The following is a 17,296-nucleotide window of genomic DNA, read 5'->3' on the forward strand; positions in this document are numbered from 1 at the left end:
CTGGGCAAGAGCTTGGCTCCTGCCCGTGACGCTCCGTGTTGGCACAGAACCGTTGCCAGGACAGCGCCGGGTTAACCCAGCGCGCCATTCTAATGACCTCAGCGGTGGGGGAGGGGCACTGATCAGATCCCAATGATTGTGATCAACAAAATTGCAGCAATGTCTCCACCTACTAATAAAAAGGAGACACAGACTTTCTTGGGTGTTGTAGGTTTTTGGAGAATGCATATTCCTGACTACAGCTAGATTGTGAGCCCTCTCTATCGAGTGACTTGTAAAAAGAAACAATTTGACTGGGGCCTGGAACAACGACAAGCCTTTGAACAAATTAAGCATGAGATAACTCACGCGGTGGCCCTTGGACCAGTTCGGACTGGACTAGATGTTAAAAATGTGTTCTACACCGCAGCCGGAGATAACAGACTTACCTGGAGCCTCTGGCAGAAAGCACCAGGAGGAACCCGAGGTCAGCCCTTAGGTTTTTGGAGACGAGGATACAAAGGATGTGAGGCCAACTATACTCCATCTGAAAAAGAGATAATAGCAGCATATGAAGGAGTTCGAGCTGCTTCAGAAGTGATTGGCACTGAAGCACAGCTCCTCCTAGCACCTCAACTGCCGGTGCTGAGCTGGATATTCAAAGGGACAGTTCCCTCTCCACGTCATGCCACCGAGGTTACGTGGAGTAAATGGATTGCAACGAGCTCGAATTGGAAATCCCAATCGCCCAGGGATTTAGAAGTGATTACAGACTGGCCAGAAAGCAAAGACTTTGGGATGTCTCCAGATGAGGAGGAAGTAAAACGTGCTGAAGCAGCACCACCGTATAATACACTTTCAGAGACTGATAAGCGGTACGCACTGTTCACAGATGGATCCTGTCGTATTGTAGGAAAACATCGAAGGTGGAAAGCTGCTGTGTGGAGTCCCACACGACAAGTTACAGAAGCCACTGAAGGACAAGGTGAATCTAGTCGATTTGCAGAAGTGAAAGCCATCCAGCTGGCTTTGGACATTGCCGAACAAGAGAAGTGGCCAATACTTTATCCCCACACTGACTCATGGATGGTAGCAAATGCCTTGTGGGGATGGCTACAGCAATGGAAGAGAAGCAACCGCAGTGCAGAGGTAAACCCATTTGGGCTGCCACACTGTGGCAAGACATTGCTGCTCGTCTAGAGAGCCTGCCTGTGAAAGTTCGTCATGTAGATGATCACGTGCCTAGAAGTCGAGCCACCGAGGAACATCTAAACCACCAACAAGCGGATCAAGCTGCTAAAATTCAAGTAGCTGAGGTGGACTTGGACTGGCAACATAAAGGTGAAGTTTTCCTAGCTTGGTGGGTGCATGATGCTTCAGGACATCAAGGTAGAGATGCAACATATAAATGGGGTCGTGATCAAGGGGTGGACTTAACTAGGGATACTATTTCACAGGTTATTCATGAACGTGAAACTTGCGCCGAAATCAAACAAGCAAAGCGGTTAAAACCTGTATGGTATGGGGGGCGATGGTTAAAGTATAAATATGGAGAAGCTTGGCAGATTGATTATATTACACTTCCACAAACACGTCAAGGTAGCGTTATGTACTTACAATGGTGGAAGCAACCACTGGATGGTTGGAAACATATGCCGTATCTCACGCTGCAGCCCGAAATACTATCTTGGGGCTTGAAAAGCAAGACCTTTGGCGACAATGTTGAATCAGACAATGTTGCTCATTTCAGAAACAGTCTTATAGACAATTGGGCCAAAGAACATGGTATTGAGTGGATATATCATATTCCATATCATGCACCAGCCTCTGGGAAAATTGAAAGGTACAATGGTTTGTTAAAAACTACACTAAAGGCACTTGGTGGTGGAACCTTTAAAAACTGGGATTCACATTTAGCAAAAGCCACTTCGTTGGTCAACACCAGGGGATCAACCAATCGAGCCGGGCCTGCCCAATCAGGAATTCTTCATACTGTGGAAGGAGACAAAGTCCCTGTAGTACACATGAAAAACATGTTAGGAAAGGCAGTCTGGGTTACTCCTGCCTCAGGCAAAGGAAAGCCCATTCGTGGGATTGTTTTTGCCCAGGGACCTGGCAGCACCTCTTGGGTGATGCTTAAGGATGGAGAATTTCGGTGTGTACCTCAAGGGGATTTGATTTTAGGTGAAAATATTAAGCACTGAACTGCATGATGTGAATTGCCATACTAACAGTGTTTAATAAGTGTCTTTCAGATCAAGACAGTGATGATGAAAGCAGAGCTAGCTTCTTTGAGTGGCGCCTGACAACTTCTTCAAAGTTGATGTCTTTAACCCACAAACAGTGGTCATGAGATGCACTTGTACCATTTTTCCTGCCCTGGGAGACTGTTGTGACAAAATGAACTTGATGAACTTTTCAAAGGATGGTCCACTGATTAAGATTAATTACTCCTGTGTAAATATGTACATATGTATATATATATAGTAGTAGTGATTAATTAGATTGTGTTGGTAGATTGTATAGATAAGGTTTAAGTGTTCAATGAATGGCATATTATACGGGATGGAACGTCCTGGTTTTGTTAAAAAACAAGTTTCTCTTTTAGTGAATTTGCCTGTCAGCTAAAGCCTTCATATTAGCTGCATTTTCCTGGAGAACCAGACACATGTTTTGGTAAACATAGCAATGGAATGCAAACTTATTGATAAGGACAGATGGACATCTCGCGAGAGGGGCAACGAGAAACCGGTGACCAAGAAACTGACCAACGGTGCATAACATTCCATTCACACGAATATTTCATATAAAAGCGGGAGATGACGAGGATCTCGCCCCTTTTCCCTTCTGCTTATGGCCGACATTAGGAGAGGATCTCGCTAGTCGTCCCTGTGAACTGAGGCCTAGTGAGAGACTGAATCCAGCTCCGGTTGGTTGCAGAGTCCAATCCAGGACTTTGGGTGCCAGCTCTGCAGTTGCTGAGACTTTCAAGATAGGTTTTGTATACTTTGTATTCTTTTCTCTATTCTTATTAGTAGCGTTCCTAAAACATTTTTAATTTTTCCAACTCTCTTCTCTCTGTCCTTCTTTCACTCCCGATCGCCTGTCCTTAGTGGGAAGGGAGGAGATGGAGGGGCAAAAGGGGGAAGTGGGGGGGAGAGGAGGTTAACAATACATCTGCCAGGGTTTTATTGTCACCCCGCAATCTAAACCCACAACAAACCCCCACTTTGAGACCTGCAAGTGCAGAAGAACCATTGTGCTCCAGGTCTGGCTGGGCAGCAGCAGAAGCAGCCAGCTCCGGAGGTTCACCTGGTCCAGTCCTCATCACTTCAAGTGCAAGCAGACAGACAGCTAGGCATGACAACTTTGAGAAGCCACCCTTCACAAAGACACCAAAACACACTTGGCAAACACGTGCCTCAAACCAGCACCGTCTACTGAAACAGAGAAAGAAACTTCACAGCAGAGTCGGTTGTACTGTTAAGTGACATTCTTTATTTTATTCCTGCTGGGGAACACTGCAGATCATCCTCCATCAGTGCTCCAAAGACTGGATGCTCTTGTGTTGCTCGTATTCACACAATTATTACATATGCATTACAATTTCTGAAAATTTTGACATACAGTACAGTATACCAGGAAGTAATTGATGTTGTTAGTTATAATTGTTTAGTTTCTTACTTACAATAAAACTCTTAATTATTAGTTAGAAGTAAACTAAGCGCTCTGCTTCTAAACAATGTATTAATTAATCTTCTGTCTCCCTCTTGTCATGCAGAAGGATCCAGAACTGGAAAAATATCCCCTCCTTTTGCAGGTGGTCAGGAAGCAATTATCTCATGTCAATTGGCTAACGACAGCTACATCAGTAACGATGGGTACGGAACTTAATCACAGCATCCATTAATTTAGCAGCTTCTCAGTACGTTCCCAGTAGCCCCGAGGGGGTGTCACTGACAGACGGATCCTTCAACAGCCTGCACACGGCCGCGAACTGGGCTCCTGAACCGCAGCTGTGCAAACGGCACATTCGCAAACGCATTTCCCGGCCGCCCGGCCCCGCGGGAGCCCCAGCGCCGGAGCCGCAGCCCGCTCGCCCCGGGCCGGCGTCACCCCGCCCGCTGTGACGCCCCCGGCCCTCCCGCTGTGACGCCCCGAGCTGGCGCTTTTAAGCCGCCCCCTGCAGCCGCCGGCTCTCAGTGCTGTCGCCGCCGCAGCGGGACCGGCAGTGCGTGTGTGGCTCGGAGCGTCGGGAGCTGCGACCCAGCTCGGGACTCGCCTCTTCTCGGCTCTTCTCGCCTTCGCAACGCCCTCTAACGTTGCTCTCCTGGGACTCGGTTCTGGGCTTCTCTTGCCCTCTCCGTGCCCTCTACCCTTGTCCGCCAGGGGCTCGGTTCTGGGCTTCTCTTGCCCTCTCCGCGCCCACTCCCCTTGGTCTCCGGGGCTCGTCAGAGTCCGCCGGGCGACTCCTGCGGCTGCTCATCCCGGAGCGGGCCGTGCCCTCGTCTCCCCCGCACCAGGCAGAGCTCCATGGCACTGCTCAGGAGGGTGCGGGAGCGGCCGCCGTCTGACGGCGCTTCCGCGCCCAGCACCGCCGGGGCCTCGGAGCTCCGGGAGAAGCGCCGGGGCGGGCTGCACGGCGCGGCCGCCCGTGGCGACCTGGCCTGGCTGCAGCAGCGCTGGTGGCGGAAGAGATTCTCCATCAACTCGCGGGATGCCAACAAGCAGTAAGAGGCGGGCAGTGCCCATAGCGAAGACACACGTGCTCTGGCTGGAAGAGCCGGCGAAGCCCCACACGATCGCAAGCACCCTAGGGACAGGCCGGCTCCACAGCGCTGCCCTTAGCGGAGGCCCGCCCCAGCTGGGACAGGAGCCAGCGGATGCGCTCTGGCACCAGAAACCTTGCTTTTGGCTGCTTTTTTGGCAGTTGAGCCTTGTGCCCCTAGGTGGTTGGCACCACAGCCTGAAACGATGTCTTCAGCCGTCTTCTCTGTGCTAACTGGATGTATTTAATTTCTAGGACGCCTCTGCATCTTGCTTGTGCGAACGGCCATGCAGGTGTCGTTCGCTTTCTGGCAGGAAAGCGGTGCCAGCTCAACCCTCATGGCATGTTTGAGAAAACACCACTGATGCTGGTACGTGGAATATGTTACGCTCTCGTACGTGGGGCTTGTCGATTGTGCACCGAGCCATGCCTGGCTTGCGTGATTCTTTACGTAGGCCTGCATAGAAGCAGGTATGTTTGCAGTCAGTGGGGAAGGGGCATATGTTGCCTAATGTTTGAAGGCGCTCGTACTTTCCCGTGTTGGGAAGATGCAGGAGCTCTGACAGAGAGAAAGGTACGTGTTGGAAGTTACTCCTCCTTTGTGGCTTGTTTCCAGGCAGTAGAGCACGAGCACAAAGACTGCGTGACCGCTCTGCTGGAGCACGGTGCCGACCCTGACCACAGAGGTGCTGGCGGCAACACTGCCCTTCACATGGCTGCCATCATGCCCAGCAAAGCGATGGTGGAGCTCTTACTCGAGCATAATGCCCAGATTGAGGCTAAGAATGTGGTAAGCTTGGGCTTTGGGGAAGGCTTCTCTTCCCCAGCCTTTCCTGTGTTCTTCTAAGGGAGACGATTTCTCCTTTCAGTTGGGATACACTCCTCTTGCCGTTGCCATCCTCCAACGCCACGAAGAGATGGTTGAGTTCCTCATTCAAAAAGGAGCTGATGTGCACACTCGAGATCTGCATGACAGGTGAATTCTCGTCAAAAGTGTGCGTGGGACTCCTGAGCATTGTTCAGGCTGGCTTGATGGGAGCCATAGGAATGAGCTTTGAAAAAGCACCAGGAGCTGCCCAGAAGGAGCTCCTTCTGTGCCACTTGTGAGAGCAGACCCGCGCTCGGCTGCTCTCTTACCTCAGGGGATGATCTCTGCACTGAGGGCTGCAAGCAAGCGTTGGCTGTAGTGCCAGCACACACACACACGTGTGCGTGAGCGTGCACACACGTGCACACAGAAACACAGACACACACACACACCTCCCCGAGTCTGCTCCGGGGAGACGCTTGGCCTGGAGACCTCCCGAGGTCCCACCACCCTCAACTGTCTGACGCATCCACGTGTTCTGCTGTAATTTTGCTCTGCCTGTAGGAGGGGAAATGATTTGTTTGAGGAGCGAAGAAGGACTCAAGTAATGGCAAGGCAATGTCTGCAGAAGCTGATGTATTTCCTGTCGTTTCTTGGATGCTTTAGGACCACTCTTGTGATTGCCGCTTATGCTGGGAATGTGAATGTACTACGGCTTCTTCTTCAGCATGGTGTTGATCTTTTTCATCGAAACAAGCATGGCTTTGACGATTTGGGTAATCGCCGTCAGTTTAAGCCTGAGTAAGTGTTTTACATCCTGGTTAGAGCAGCTGCATTGTCAGCATGTCTGTGTTGATGTGCAGCCCTTTTTGCTTGAATGGGATGTTGAGACCTTTGTTGAAGCTGGGCTCAGTGACATCTTGTGATGCGTCTCTTCCCGTGTCAAGGGTGGATTTGCAAGCTGAGGAAAACTTCCCTCCACAGCTCTGTCTGAGAATTCACCTGCGTGCTGCCAAGCTCCACCCAACTGACTAGCAGCTACCTGCCTTTTGTTTCAGAGGGGATCCAACCGATATCCCTGATGCATTAAAATCTTCAGCGGTTTTCCTCCTCTTGTGGGTAGCTTTGCTCCCCTGACCGTTCCTTCCCTAAGGTGGCTACGTGTCCTTAACAGCTAGGCTGAATGAAATAGCCCTCTCCTAGTGACGGTAGCCTACTGCTGGGTGAATGAACAGCATTATGCCCACAAGTATGCCTTGACGAGCCATAAACAACTGCCCATGACCTCTTTTTGCTGAATCTGGGCTTTGTGTCTTCTCCCCCTGCCCATTCTGTCATCCCATATGGATGTGGAGCAGGAGAGAAGGGTGCTGGGGTAAACTGTGGAGTAAAAACCTCTTTAGGAACAAAGCATGTTTGAGGATTGCTCTAGCAAAACAAGAGGCTGGTTCCTTCCCTGCATGCTTCTAGCACGGGATCGGTCTTGTGCTAATGCACCATTTTGCACAGCAGCCTTGGTCTGGAGGATGTCCTTACTATTTTCTTGAGTTTGGGGGTTTTTTGTCTTTAGTTCTGCTTGTGAAGCAACCCTGAAAGTGGTGTCTCTTCAGAGCCCAGACTGACCCTCTGCCAGAGCTGTTAGCAAATGACATGTGTGCAATGTAGTGGGGATAAGATCACCGAGTTCATTTCCTTCCTTTTTCTATGTAGAGTTATAAAGACACTGGAGGAATATGAAAACTGTAAAAGAACAGGAGAACGCTCTGTAGGAGGCACAGGAGGTCCAGCAGTACCTGAGATCTCTTGCTCTGGGACGACTGCTGCCCCTCTCATGGGAGCACCTGTGCAGACTGGAGCAGGTAGGATCCCTCAGCATGGAAGAGGTGATGAGGAAAAATCGCTGAGGCCTTAAGGACAATGAGAACCCTTTGTTAAATGCAGGGCCTGGGGGACGGGAAAAGACACAGTTAAACAAGCACTCACGACTGCATTGTGCCTCTTCTCTCCTTTGAAGGTGTCTTGCCAGAAGCTGGAGCACAGCAAGAGGAGGAATGTGACTCCGTGTCTGATTTAGACCTAACTTCTCTGAAGGTGGGGCCCAACTGGGCTTGCTTACTTTTGAGCTCTTTTCCTTCTGCTTCCGACACAGGCTTGGAATGCCAGCATCTCTTCGGTCAAAACAGACCCTTAAGATCATCGAGTCCAGCTGCACAGCTGGCACTGCCAAGTCCAGAACTGAACCATGTCCCTTAGCAATACATCTACACATCCCCTGAATACCTCCAGGAATGGAGACGGGTCCAGAAGGAGTTTGTGCCAGTTCTAACGCATGTCTTAATTCACACAGACTGATTCTGAAGGTCCAGAGGAAGTGTCAGCTGTCATGCTGCCTCATGGTGCAAACCAACAAGGAGCGTGTGCGCAGCCTGTTGCAGAGGAGCATCACATTGGTAATTCCCTAAGCTTCTCTGGAGTGAAGCGTGTCTGGAAAAGCAGAGTGAAATAAGCACTCACAGCAGTGTGGCGCTTCTTATCTCTTTGTAGGTGTGTTGCCAGCAGCAGGTGCAGCACAAGAAGAAGAAGATTTTGACCTCTCTTCTTTGGATGAGGTACTTTGTCTTCCTGAGCTAACAGAATTGTTGCACTTGTTAAGCCCAGCTGCTGAAAGGCAGTGTGATGCTGCAGTGTTGCTGCGGATTCCTCTCCTCACTGTCTGTCTGTCTGTGTTCTTGCTCGCTCAGGTTTTTGCACTGGAGAGAGAAGAGCTTCCGTTCAAGAAGGAGGCTTCAACACAAACCGATGGTCAAGGCGACACTGAGGTGACTCTTGGGGCCTGATGCACATATCTATAAATCAAGCGTGTCAGGTTAAGGAGACCTGTTCTTGCTACTGAGTTCCTTTTGGAGTGCTGCTAAGAGGCACTTTTTGAATCAGGACCTGAAGCCTCTTTTGGATCACTTTTTGTTCCCATTGTGAAGCAGAGGTGCAGCATGAAGAGGGAAAACGTTTGGCATTTGGACGTTGAGGAACACAGATGTAGTTACCCAGATGGCTAAAAACCATGAGCCAGGAGTCCCAGCAGGGCTGCGGAGCTCAATGGCCTCTCCAAGCAGGACGCAGTCCCGGGGCCCCAAGTGAGAAGAGCAGAGAGGGTCATCATCATCACCATACCACAAGATTTTAATACTTTTGAATGCTCTGTCAGCAGGTGACAAAAGGAGTCTCAATGGCCTCCCGCCTTCCGGATTTCCACAGAAGTGAGTGACATTAGAGCTCTCTCTTTGACTTGCTTTTGGTTTGCCACCTACAAGTTGGTGACATTTCCCAACAGCTGGAGGTGCAGTTGCAACAACACATGCAGCAGGCAAGATAAACCCAGGACCTGTGAGAAGTTTTTCTGCTTTGCGTGGGACTCAGGAACAACCAGTCTGGAACCTGGGCTTAGCCTCAAAAGTCATTCGGGACTCCCGTGGTAGGTCACAGCCAAGTAAAGCATTCTAAAAGAGAGATGGGAGAAAGAGCTGGACAAGAAATAAGGCAAAAACCACAAGAGATTGATCCCTATCTCCACGGAACGCAATTTTCCACTTGTGGCTGTAGCCCACAGGCTGTAGCTTTGTTGTTGACACATCTGAGTGTCTGGTTTTCTGGATCTGGATCTGCACATTAGTGCTGTACTTCCAGAATCCAGTTTCCAGTGCCACCTTTGGCCCAGCCTGCTGTATAAACTAACAGCCCACACTAACCCTTCCCCAGCCACTGCTGAGCCTCCAGTGCCATCAGCCCTGACAAGATGCCAGAGCAGAGGAAGTGCCGGTGCCCGAAACCAGGGTGGTCGCAAGAGAGAGGAATGAAGCCTGCAAACCTTCACATTCCATCTTGTGCAGCCATTGCCCTGCGTCTGGTGCCAGCTGTACTGTTGCAGCGTGCTATTTAATAAACTGTGTCGTCTAGTCCGTGTCTTCGTTTTGCTGCCCAATTGGAGTGCTTGGGACCTCATGGGTTTGGATGAGGACAGTCCTATCTTTGAAGGCTCACTCAGGCTCTCAACCCATGCAGGCACTTAGCACGTCTCTCTCTGTCCTTGCTCTGATGGAATATCAGTCGTGCAGACACCTCCAAGACGGAACACACATCTGTGTCCTTTTCCTCCCGGGAGCCCTGAGACATGGTTGTACTCAGGTCGGGGACTTGCGCTGACCTACTGCTAATAATCAGTTACCAGACTCTTCCTGCCACCCTAGAGCAATCCTCCTGGTGGTCTGTGCAGAAGGTGGTGGTTGAGCTTCTGGTAGCCATGGCAGCTTTGCAGTTCCCAGAGCGATCTGATGGATTTGTTGCCCGCCGAGGGGAAAGGTGCGAAGAAGTGAGCACAAGCTGGGACGGGGGAATGGCACCTCAGCCAAAGGAAAACACTTTTCTATTGTGAGGGTGGCGAGAGAGCGGTGTCAGGGAAATGAAATGGATTCAAGTGATTCAGAAACATAAGGAAATTCACCCTTTTGACAGGGTGCAGAGATGGAGTTTCCATAGAACTCCATCTTTGTCTTTTTTGCCTAAGTCCAGCTTTTTCACACCAACTTTGTTCTTCACATAACATCTGGGTGAAAGGTGGTGGTTCATAGAATCGTGGAATCACAGAATGTCTTCAGTGTGAAGAGACCCACAAAGATCATCATGTCCAGCTCCTGTCCCTGCACAGGACAACCCCACCGTTCACACCATGTGTCTGAGGGCATTGTCCAGTCTCTTCTGGAACACTGTCAGGCTTGGGGCCATGACACATCCGTGGGGAGCCTTTTCCAGTGCTCCACCTCCCTCTGGGTGAAGAATCTTTTCCTAATGTCCAGTCTACACCTACCCTGGCACATCTTTCTGGCGTTGCCTCAGGTTCTGTCACTGGTCACTAAGGAGAAGAGTTTGGTGCCTACACTTCGTCCTTCCCTCTGGAGGAAGCTGTAGACCACAATGAGGTCTCCTCTCAGTCTCCTCTTCTTGAAGCTCAACAAACCAAGTGACTTTAGCTGCTCCTCATATGTCTTCCTCTCCAAACCCTTCACCAACTTGGTAGCCCTCTTCTGGATACTCTCGAGTAGCTTTGGATCCTTTTCATCCTGCGGCGCCCAGAACTGCACCCAGTGCTCCAGGTGAGGCTGCACCAGTACAGGGTAGAGTAAGAAAATCACCTCCCCCTCACCTCAGGTTGGCAATGCTGTGCTTGATGCACCGCAGGACACGGTTGCCCTCTTGGCTGCCAGGGCACACTGTTGGCTCATGTTCAACCTGCCCTCAACCAGAACCAGATACCTGTCTGCAGAGCTGCTCTCCAGCATCGCGTCCTCCGATCTGTATGTACAGCCAGGGTTGCCGTGTCCCAGGTGCAAAATCTGACACTTGCCCTTGTTGAACTTCATGAGGTTGGTGATTGCTCAGTTTTCCAGTTTGTTCAGATCCCTCTGCAGATCCTCTCTGCCCTTGAGAGCGTGAACAGCTCTCCCCAATTATGTGTCATCGACAAACTTGCTAAGCAATCCCTCGAGTCCTGTGTCCAAGTCATTTATGAAGACATTGAAGAGTGCTGGCCCTAAGACAGGTCTCTGTGGAACCCTGCTTGTGACTGGTCACCAGCCCAACATTACCCCATTTCCCAGAACCCTTTGATCCCAGCCCGTCAGCCAGTTGCTCACCCACTGCATTGTTTGTTTATCCACCTGTATGCTGGACATTTTGTCCAGGAGCATACTGTGAGAGACAGACCTAACAGATTTCTCTTCTGAATTTTACTAAAATACCTCTTGAATGGGCAAGTATGGTTTTGATTATGTCCTTTATTTTAGGTTTTGTTAGATACACAAAATATCCTATATTTTCAAATGAGTTGAAAATTATGTCTCAGCATGGTGATTCTGACCTTTGATTCATTACTAAAAGTAACACTAAGAGTACTTTATCAATTAAACCTTTTGGCTTTGAAACTGAGCGTTCTAGTGGGTATTTATGCTACTGCTTCTTGCCTTACAAAAGCAGACAGTACAGTGTTTGCTTTCTGCTTCTGGGAACTGAGTTTGTTTCCAGGGAAGGACACCTAAAGGAAATTACATCTTTACTCTTCGGATGTTGTTGTCTAGTGTTTAAAAGATAAACCAAACCAACCAAAATGGATGTCGTAGAGAAGAATGTTGATAGGGAAGAGGGAGAAATGGGCTGGAAAAAACTGTCTCATGGTAGCGGGAGCTTCTGGAGTATGGTAGTTACAGCTATCCACCAGAGGTGCTGCTGCACCCCCTCACACACAAGTATAGGTGGATAGAGGTTTTTGGTGTTGTAGGATCTAAAAATTCAAAGCAATAGACAACTACATTTTAATCAGCTCTGAAACCAGAAAACTAATGACCAGAGTAAATATCACATAAGCATGTCCCTCTCACACCCCCTGACCTCCAATCCCTCTGGCTTTTATTAAAATAAACTTTAGTTTAACTGAATTATTTTGAGCATTTATTCATTTTTACAGAAAGACACAGGTTCCAGCACTTTTCTGTAGGTGTGCAGTCTGACATTTCTGGTTAGTGTCCCCCAGATATAATGACATCTCTTCCATGCCTTACTTTCCGTCCTCATTTGGAATCATTACCTTGAGGGACTCACAAGTTCTTAGTAACACTCCAAATCAAGAGAGCCACTATTAAAATGTAGTGACCCTCAACTTGTGCGCTTGGCTCAGCGACAGGAATAATAGTCGGTTATGTGGAAATCAATATTTCCAGTTTGCATCTCCTGCTAGCTCTGATGCGATTTCAGAAAGCCTGAAATGCTCAGGGGCCCAACAAATCCTTCTTTGACCGCATCCTCTTCTGACGCGGCGCTTTGCTTGGAGACGAAGAGTAATCACAGCCATATCAGAGGCAAATTCGGTGGGATTTACAGTGAACACCTACACCTACAGCAGAAACTAAACTAACTAAATAACAAACTCTCTCGCCAAACTGGCTCAAAACGTTACTGGAAATAATTGAAAAGTGAAAACTGGAATGTGAAAAAAATGTCTTCAGTAGACAGCTACCTACAGTAGAAACTAACTAACTAACTAACTAACTAACTAACTTGTTAACTTACTATCTAATTAACTAACAAACGAATGAACTAACAAACTCTCTCGCCCTAGTGGCTAAAAACACTGTTCTAAACATCTGAAAATTGCCAACTGGCATGTGAAAACAAATGTGTTGAAAGCTGTCAAGTGCCCTTTCTGCAGCTCTTTTCACGGCTCGAACAGCCAACGCTTGTGAGACTTCTTCACGGGCTGGTGAAAGTTCTGCAGAAAGGACGAGGTGTGATCTTCTTTCTGGGAAGCCCCACTAGACCGTCCAGCTGAGCCAAAAGGGTGGCAGCATGAGGGTGATTTCTTCGGCCACCTCGACAGCCTGCCTTGAGAAAGATGGTGGGAAAAGACAGGCATTAGGCACCGGGTTGAGAGGTGAACAAGCAACTTGTGCTTTGGCGTGAAAGGCAATATCCATCCAAAGATCTCCACTGCAGAATTCCTTAGAGCTGGTTATTGGGCTTTGGTGTTTTTCTCTTAATTATTTAGATTGCTGAAGCTTGGGAGGCTTAAGTGAACACACGAGCTTTTGACTCAACTGCTGGACAAATCTCTGCTTGAAGGGCCAGGCCTGGGTACAGCTGCAGTAAGAATGCAGGGTGGTAGAGAGGTTGTAGATGTCCCTTCCCTGGAAACATTTAAAGCCAGACTGGATGGAGCTCTGAGCAACCTGATCCAGTTGAGGATGTCCCTACTCATAGCAGGGGGTTGGACTGGATGACCTTGGAAGATCGCTTCCAACCCAAAGTATACTGCCCAGGGGCAGGTGACCGCTTCCTCTCTGGGACCATCTCTGGGCACCACAGAACTATTTCCTCTACTCAGAGCAGCGTGAAAATTCCCAAGAGGGAGAGCAGGCTCTGTTACACACCTGGGTTCCTTGGTCTTCTCACCCTGCTTGGGTGGTCTCACTTACCCATCGCTGAGCTCTCTGTTCACAGCTTTCGGCATCGCTTGGGTGGCGGGCCACCGACCTCCTCTTCGCAGCTGTGCTTTCTCTTCCTGGGGGATGGTGTTTCCCCTTGCTGCGAAGAGCTTGGACACCTGTCCATTCAGGAAGATTGTTAGACAGGCACAGCCAAGATCACCATGAATCAATTCTACTCTTCATCAAAGCTAGCTCATGTCACCTGGTCTGCCCAGAGGTGCTCTCCTGGGGTTCACATTCTGGAGCAACTGGAGGCACCTGCAGTGGAAACATAGAAGATGACACCTGCCCACTCTCCATCTCAGCTCTAAAAGGCACATCCCTTGGATGGGTTTGCTCAGCCCAGCTGTTCCACTTCTGCTGGGATCACTGCACAAAGAGTCCCTACAGTGGCAATCCCACCTTCTGCGTAGGGAGGCATTCTCTCACGCTCTGTGTGGACCTCACATACCTCGGCAGTTTCTCCTTCTTCTTCTGGTGCCGGTGACTCCTCGGCCTGTTGGCTGGCAAGTTCAGCCTCGGCCGGTGCTCCTGGAATCTCAGCCTCCTCCTCCTCCTCCTGCTCCTCAAAGAGTTCCTCATGGTGTTGGATGAGGAACTCAACCAGCTCTGTCACCTGCACAGAGTAGACCATTGGTTGCCAACCCGCTGGCTGCAAATGGGTGCAACAGCCCTTCCCACTCCTGATCGTGCCTTCTGGACAGAAAGCTGCAGCTGTGGGGCTGCTCTTTGCAGCCAGGAAGCCCTGAAGAGCAAAGCTGGCATGGGCCGGGAAGGCTGCAGCGGGCTGGCAAACACAGCGTACCTTCCCTGTCACCTGCATCAGGACATCCAGGGCCAGCGTGTCCTCCTCGGGTGGGCTGAGGAGGTTGGGCCCCACGCAGATGGCCAGGTTCCTGGCAGTCATCTTGGTGACAGGGACATTGGTGCTGATCTTGTGGAGCAGGCTGAGCAAGGTTCGGAGGAGGAGGAGGTTGGCCTCAGGTAACTTGCCGGCCACCCTGCGGGAACAGGAACGCAACGTGAATGGATGAAGTAGGTGTTGTCCAGACAGGTGTCCCATGCTGGTGTCAGCCAAGCCCATCCCAAGGAAGGCTCCTTGGCCAAGGCGGCTCTACAGCAGAGGGACTGCCTTCGCTGAGATATGGGCACCTCTCTCCCTGACAGCCCTTCTGCTGAGAGTCCCTTTGTGGAGCCACCCCCAATGCCTGCAGGCAGCGCTACAAGGAGAGAGATAAATGCTTTTCTGTGCCACTTTCCCCCCAGAATGCTGAGCCCACAGCAGCAGCAAGAGGTGGGTGGCCAAAAGCACAGCTTGTTCAGGCAGGCTGTGGCTTTGCAGGCAGGTGTCGGGCTCTGGCAGTCCCTGTGGAGCCGCCAGGCTGCTGGCCACACTTACTCTTTGAGCCCCGCCAGCCTCTCCTGCCTGCTGGTCTTTTGCAGGGCATCCATCCACTGCTGGTAAAGCTCCGAGTGGAGGAGCTTGGAGGGGATCTTGCGGAGGAAGTCCTGCAATGGCAAGGGCTGCTGGTGAGGCTGCGAGCAGTGCCGCCGGGAGCACAGGCAGCATCCCCAGCACACTGGGTGCCGAGCAGCTCCTGGGTTTGGGCTCCTGCTCGCACAGGTGCCCATCAGCAGCGCCAGAGTCCAGGTCAGCAGGGCTCACCTTCAAGATGACAGCCAGGACGTGCACCGGCTGGCTGGCCAGGTGGACGTGAGCGCCGGTGTCCAGGGCCTCCCTGATGTCCCGGGAGGTGCGCTCGCTGGCCGCCAGCCGGAAGATCCCCTCCGTGGATGGGCCCTGCTCGTGCAGCAGAGCCAGCAGGTCCTGCAGGGGAGGGAGGAGGACATTGCTGGGCTGGAGACAGGCCCTGGGACAGCCCAAGCTTCCTCAGGGACAGGGGAGAGTGTGGATGGTCTGCAGCTCTCCCTGGGGCTGCACACAGGGGTGGCTGCAGTTGGGTGTCGTGGAGGAGTGCGTTTTATTCCCAAGGCTCATCTGGGATGCCTCCAATGGGGACACTGCCTCTGCAGAGGAGGCAGCAGCATGGGGATGCCCTGGCCGGGCTTGCTTACCTGGATGGGCTGGGGCAGCGCACCATCCTGGCTGCAGAGAGCTGCCAGGGGCCGGCCAAAGAGAACCCCCGTGTGGGCAGAGGGCGACGGCCCCTGTGCCTCTGCAGCCGCTGAGGTCCCTGGCCGCGCAAAGCGCCAGGGCAGCCACCTCCTCTGGCTGCGGGTCTCACCTTCTGCCAAGGAGAAGAGAACAAAGCAAGGTGGAGCAGAAGCAGCAGACCAACGCTCCTGGAACCTCTCACACTGTACCCCACCCGCCAGCGCATGGGACAAGCGTCATTTGGGAAGAAGGGACCCTGCGGGCTCAGGTCTCTCCTGCTGCAGAATAACAGGGACAGACTTGCCCTGCAGGAAGGGCAGCAACAGCCCCAGGGCAGCAGGAGTGCCCGTCTGCAAGAGGAGGAGGGAAGGGCTGTTCTGCGCCCATCTTCTCCCAACTCACCAGCCAACTGGCCACTTCTATCTCGGCCACCAGAGGGGACAACAGGTGGGGGCCGCTCCTCTGCATCAGCCTGCAAGAAATGTGCTGTGCTCGCCCAAGAGCCCTGCAGCAGAAAGGGCCCCCAGCGAGCTGCATTGTGCCCTGGCCACGTGTGAGTGATGGGCATGGCTGAGATTTCTCTCTGTGCGATCCTCACCGTTGCCTGGCCCTCGAGGAGCCTCTCCAGGCTGGCGGCGTGCAGTGTCATGGCCTGGGCAAGCAAAAAGAGAAGAAAGTAAGAAGTGATGCAGCTGGTGCTGAGCTAGAACAGGCTCTGGGGACCGAGCAGAAACAGGAGGGACGCTCACAGCATTGCGGCTCCTCAGCTCCTTTAGCAGCGCCTTGAAGGAGGGCAGCCGGGTGACCTGGGCTCCCTCCACTCCTTCCGGTGGTCTGTGCATGGCGAAGGAGCAAAGAAAGAGCTGTGTGAGACACAAGCCACATTTTCCCTCCCCTGCTAGCCCAGGGAGCCCTTCCAAGCTGCCCAAAGTACCCGAGTACCACTAGGAAGCCAAGCGGAGAGCAGCAGCAAAGGTCCAGGTGGGGTTGGGCAGGTGTTGTGTGCACACAGCTGGGTGAAGGTGCTCCACCAGCTTTGCCCACTCAAGAGCTGCCCACCGCCCAGGGTCCAGCTCTTCTCAGCTGTAGAGCCCTGTTTCCACACCGTAGGGCTATGATACCTAGAGCATCCCCCTATGATGTGAGCACAGCTCCCCCAGGCTTCATTGCCAGGCAGGGCTTACCCAAGGAGAGCGCTGAGCCAGAGCTCCTTCACTGCCCGGCAGCTGCAGAAAGAGGAGACACAGCCTGAGTGCCGCTGCTCCCCAGCCTGTGGGCACAGGCAGGCGCTGGCACAGCCCTGCCCCGTGGGGATGGTCCCAGAGACAGGACGAAGCCGTGGGAGGTGGCACCCAGACTCACCGGAAAGTGATGACACACGAGCCGCAGGGCCAGACGAGGAGGAGTGAGGTGGTGTGCTTGCCTTCCTCCTCTTCAGAGGCATCGCCGGCTGCCCCCTTGGCGCTGCCCAGCACCTGCAGCTGGCCCAGGGCCAGGCAGAGCTTTGGGCGCGGGGCGCTGCCACGTCTGCAGAGAGGGAGCGGCAGGGAGTGAGCTGGAGGAGCCTGAGCCCGCCGGCTCCCCTCCTGAGTCCC

The 17,296-nt window shown here is 51.9% G+C and overlaps 1 protein-coding gene across 1 annotated transcript; it reads left to right on the forward strand.

Moving 5' to 3' along the window:
* The first annotated feature begins 5,410 nt into the window (after window positions 1-5,410).
* LOC135576047 (ankyrin repeat domain-containing protein 35-like) lies at window positions 5,411-8,167 on the forward strand. Its single transcript, XM_065039127.1, has 6 exons — window positions 5,411-5,537; window positions 5,617-5,723; window positions 6,222-6,356; window positions 7,266-7,414; window positions 7,570-8,005; window positions 8,100-8,167. The coding sequence occupies exons 1-5, from the start codon at window positions 5,460-5,462 to the stop codon at window positions 7,806-7,808; spliced, it is 708 nt and encodes a 235-aa protein (XP_064895199.1). The 5' UTR covers window positions 5,411-5,459; the 3' UTR covers window positions 7,809-8,005; window positions 8,100-8,167.
* The last annotated feature ends 9,129 nt before the right edge of the window (window positions 8,168-17,296 follow it).

Source organism: Columba livia, chromosome 1 (genome assembly GCF_036013475.1).
Source record: "Columba livia isolate bColLiv1 breed racing homer chromosome 1, bColLiv1.pat.W.v2, whole genome shotgun sequence".
Taxonomy (NCBI): Eukaryota; Metazoa; Chordata; class Aves; order Columbiformes; family Columbidae; genus Columba; species Columba livia.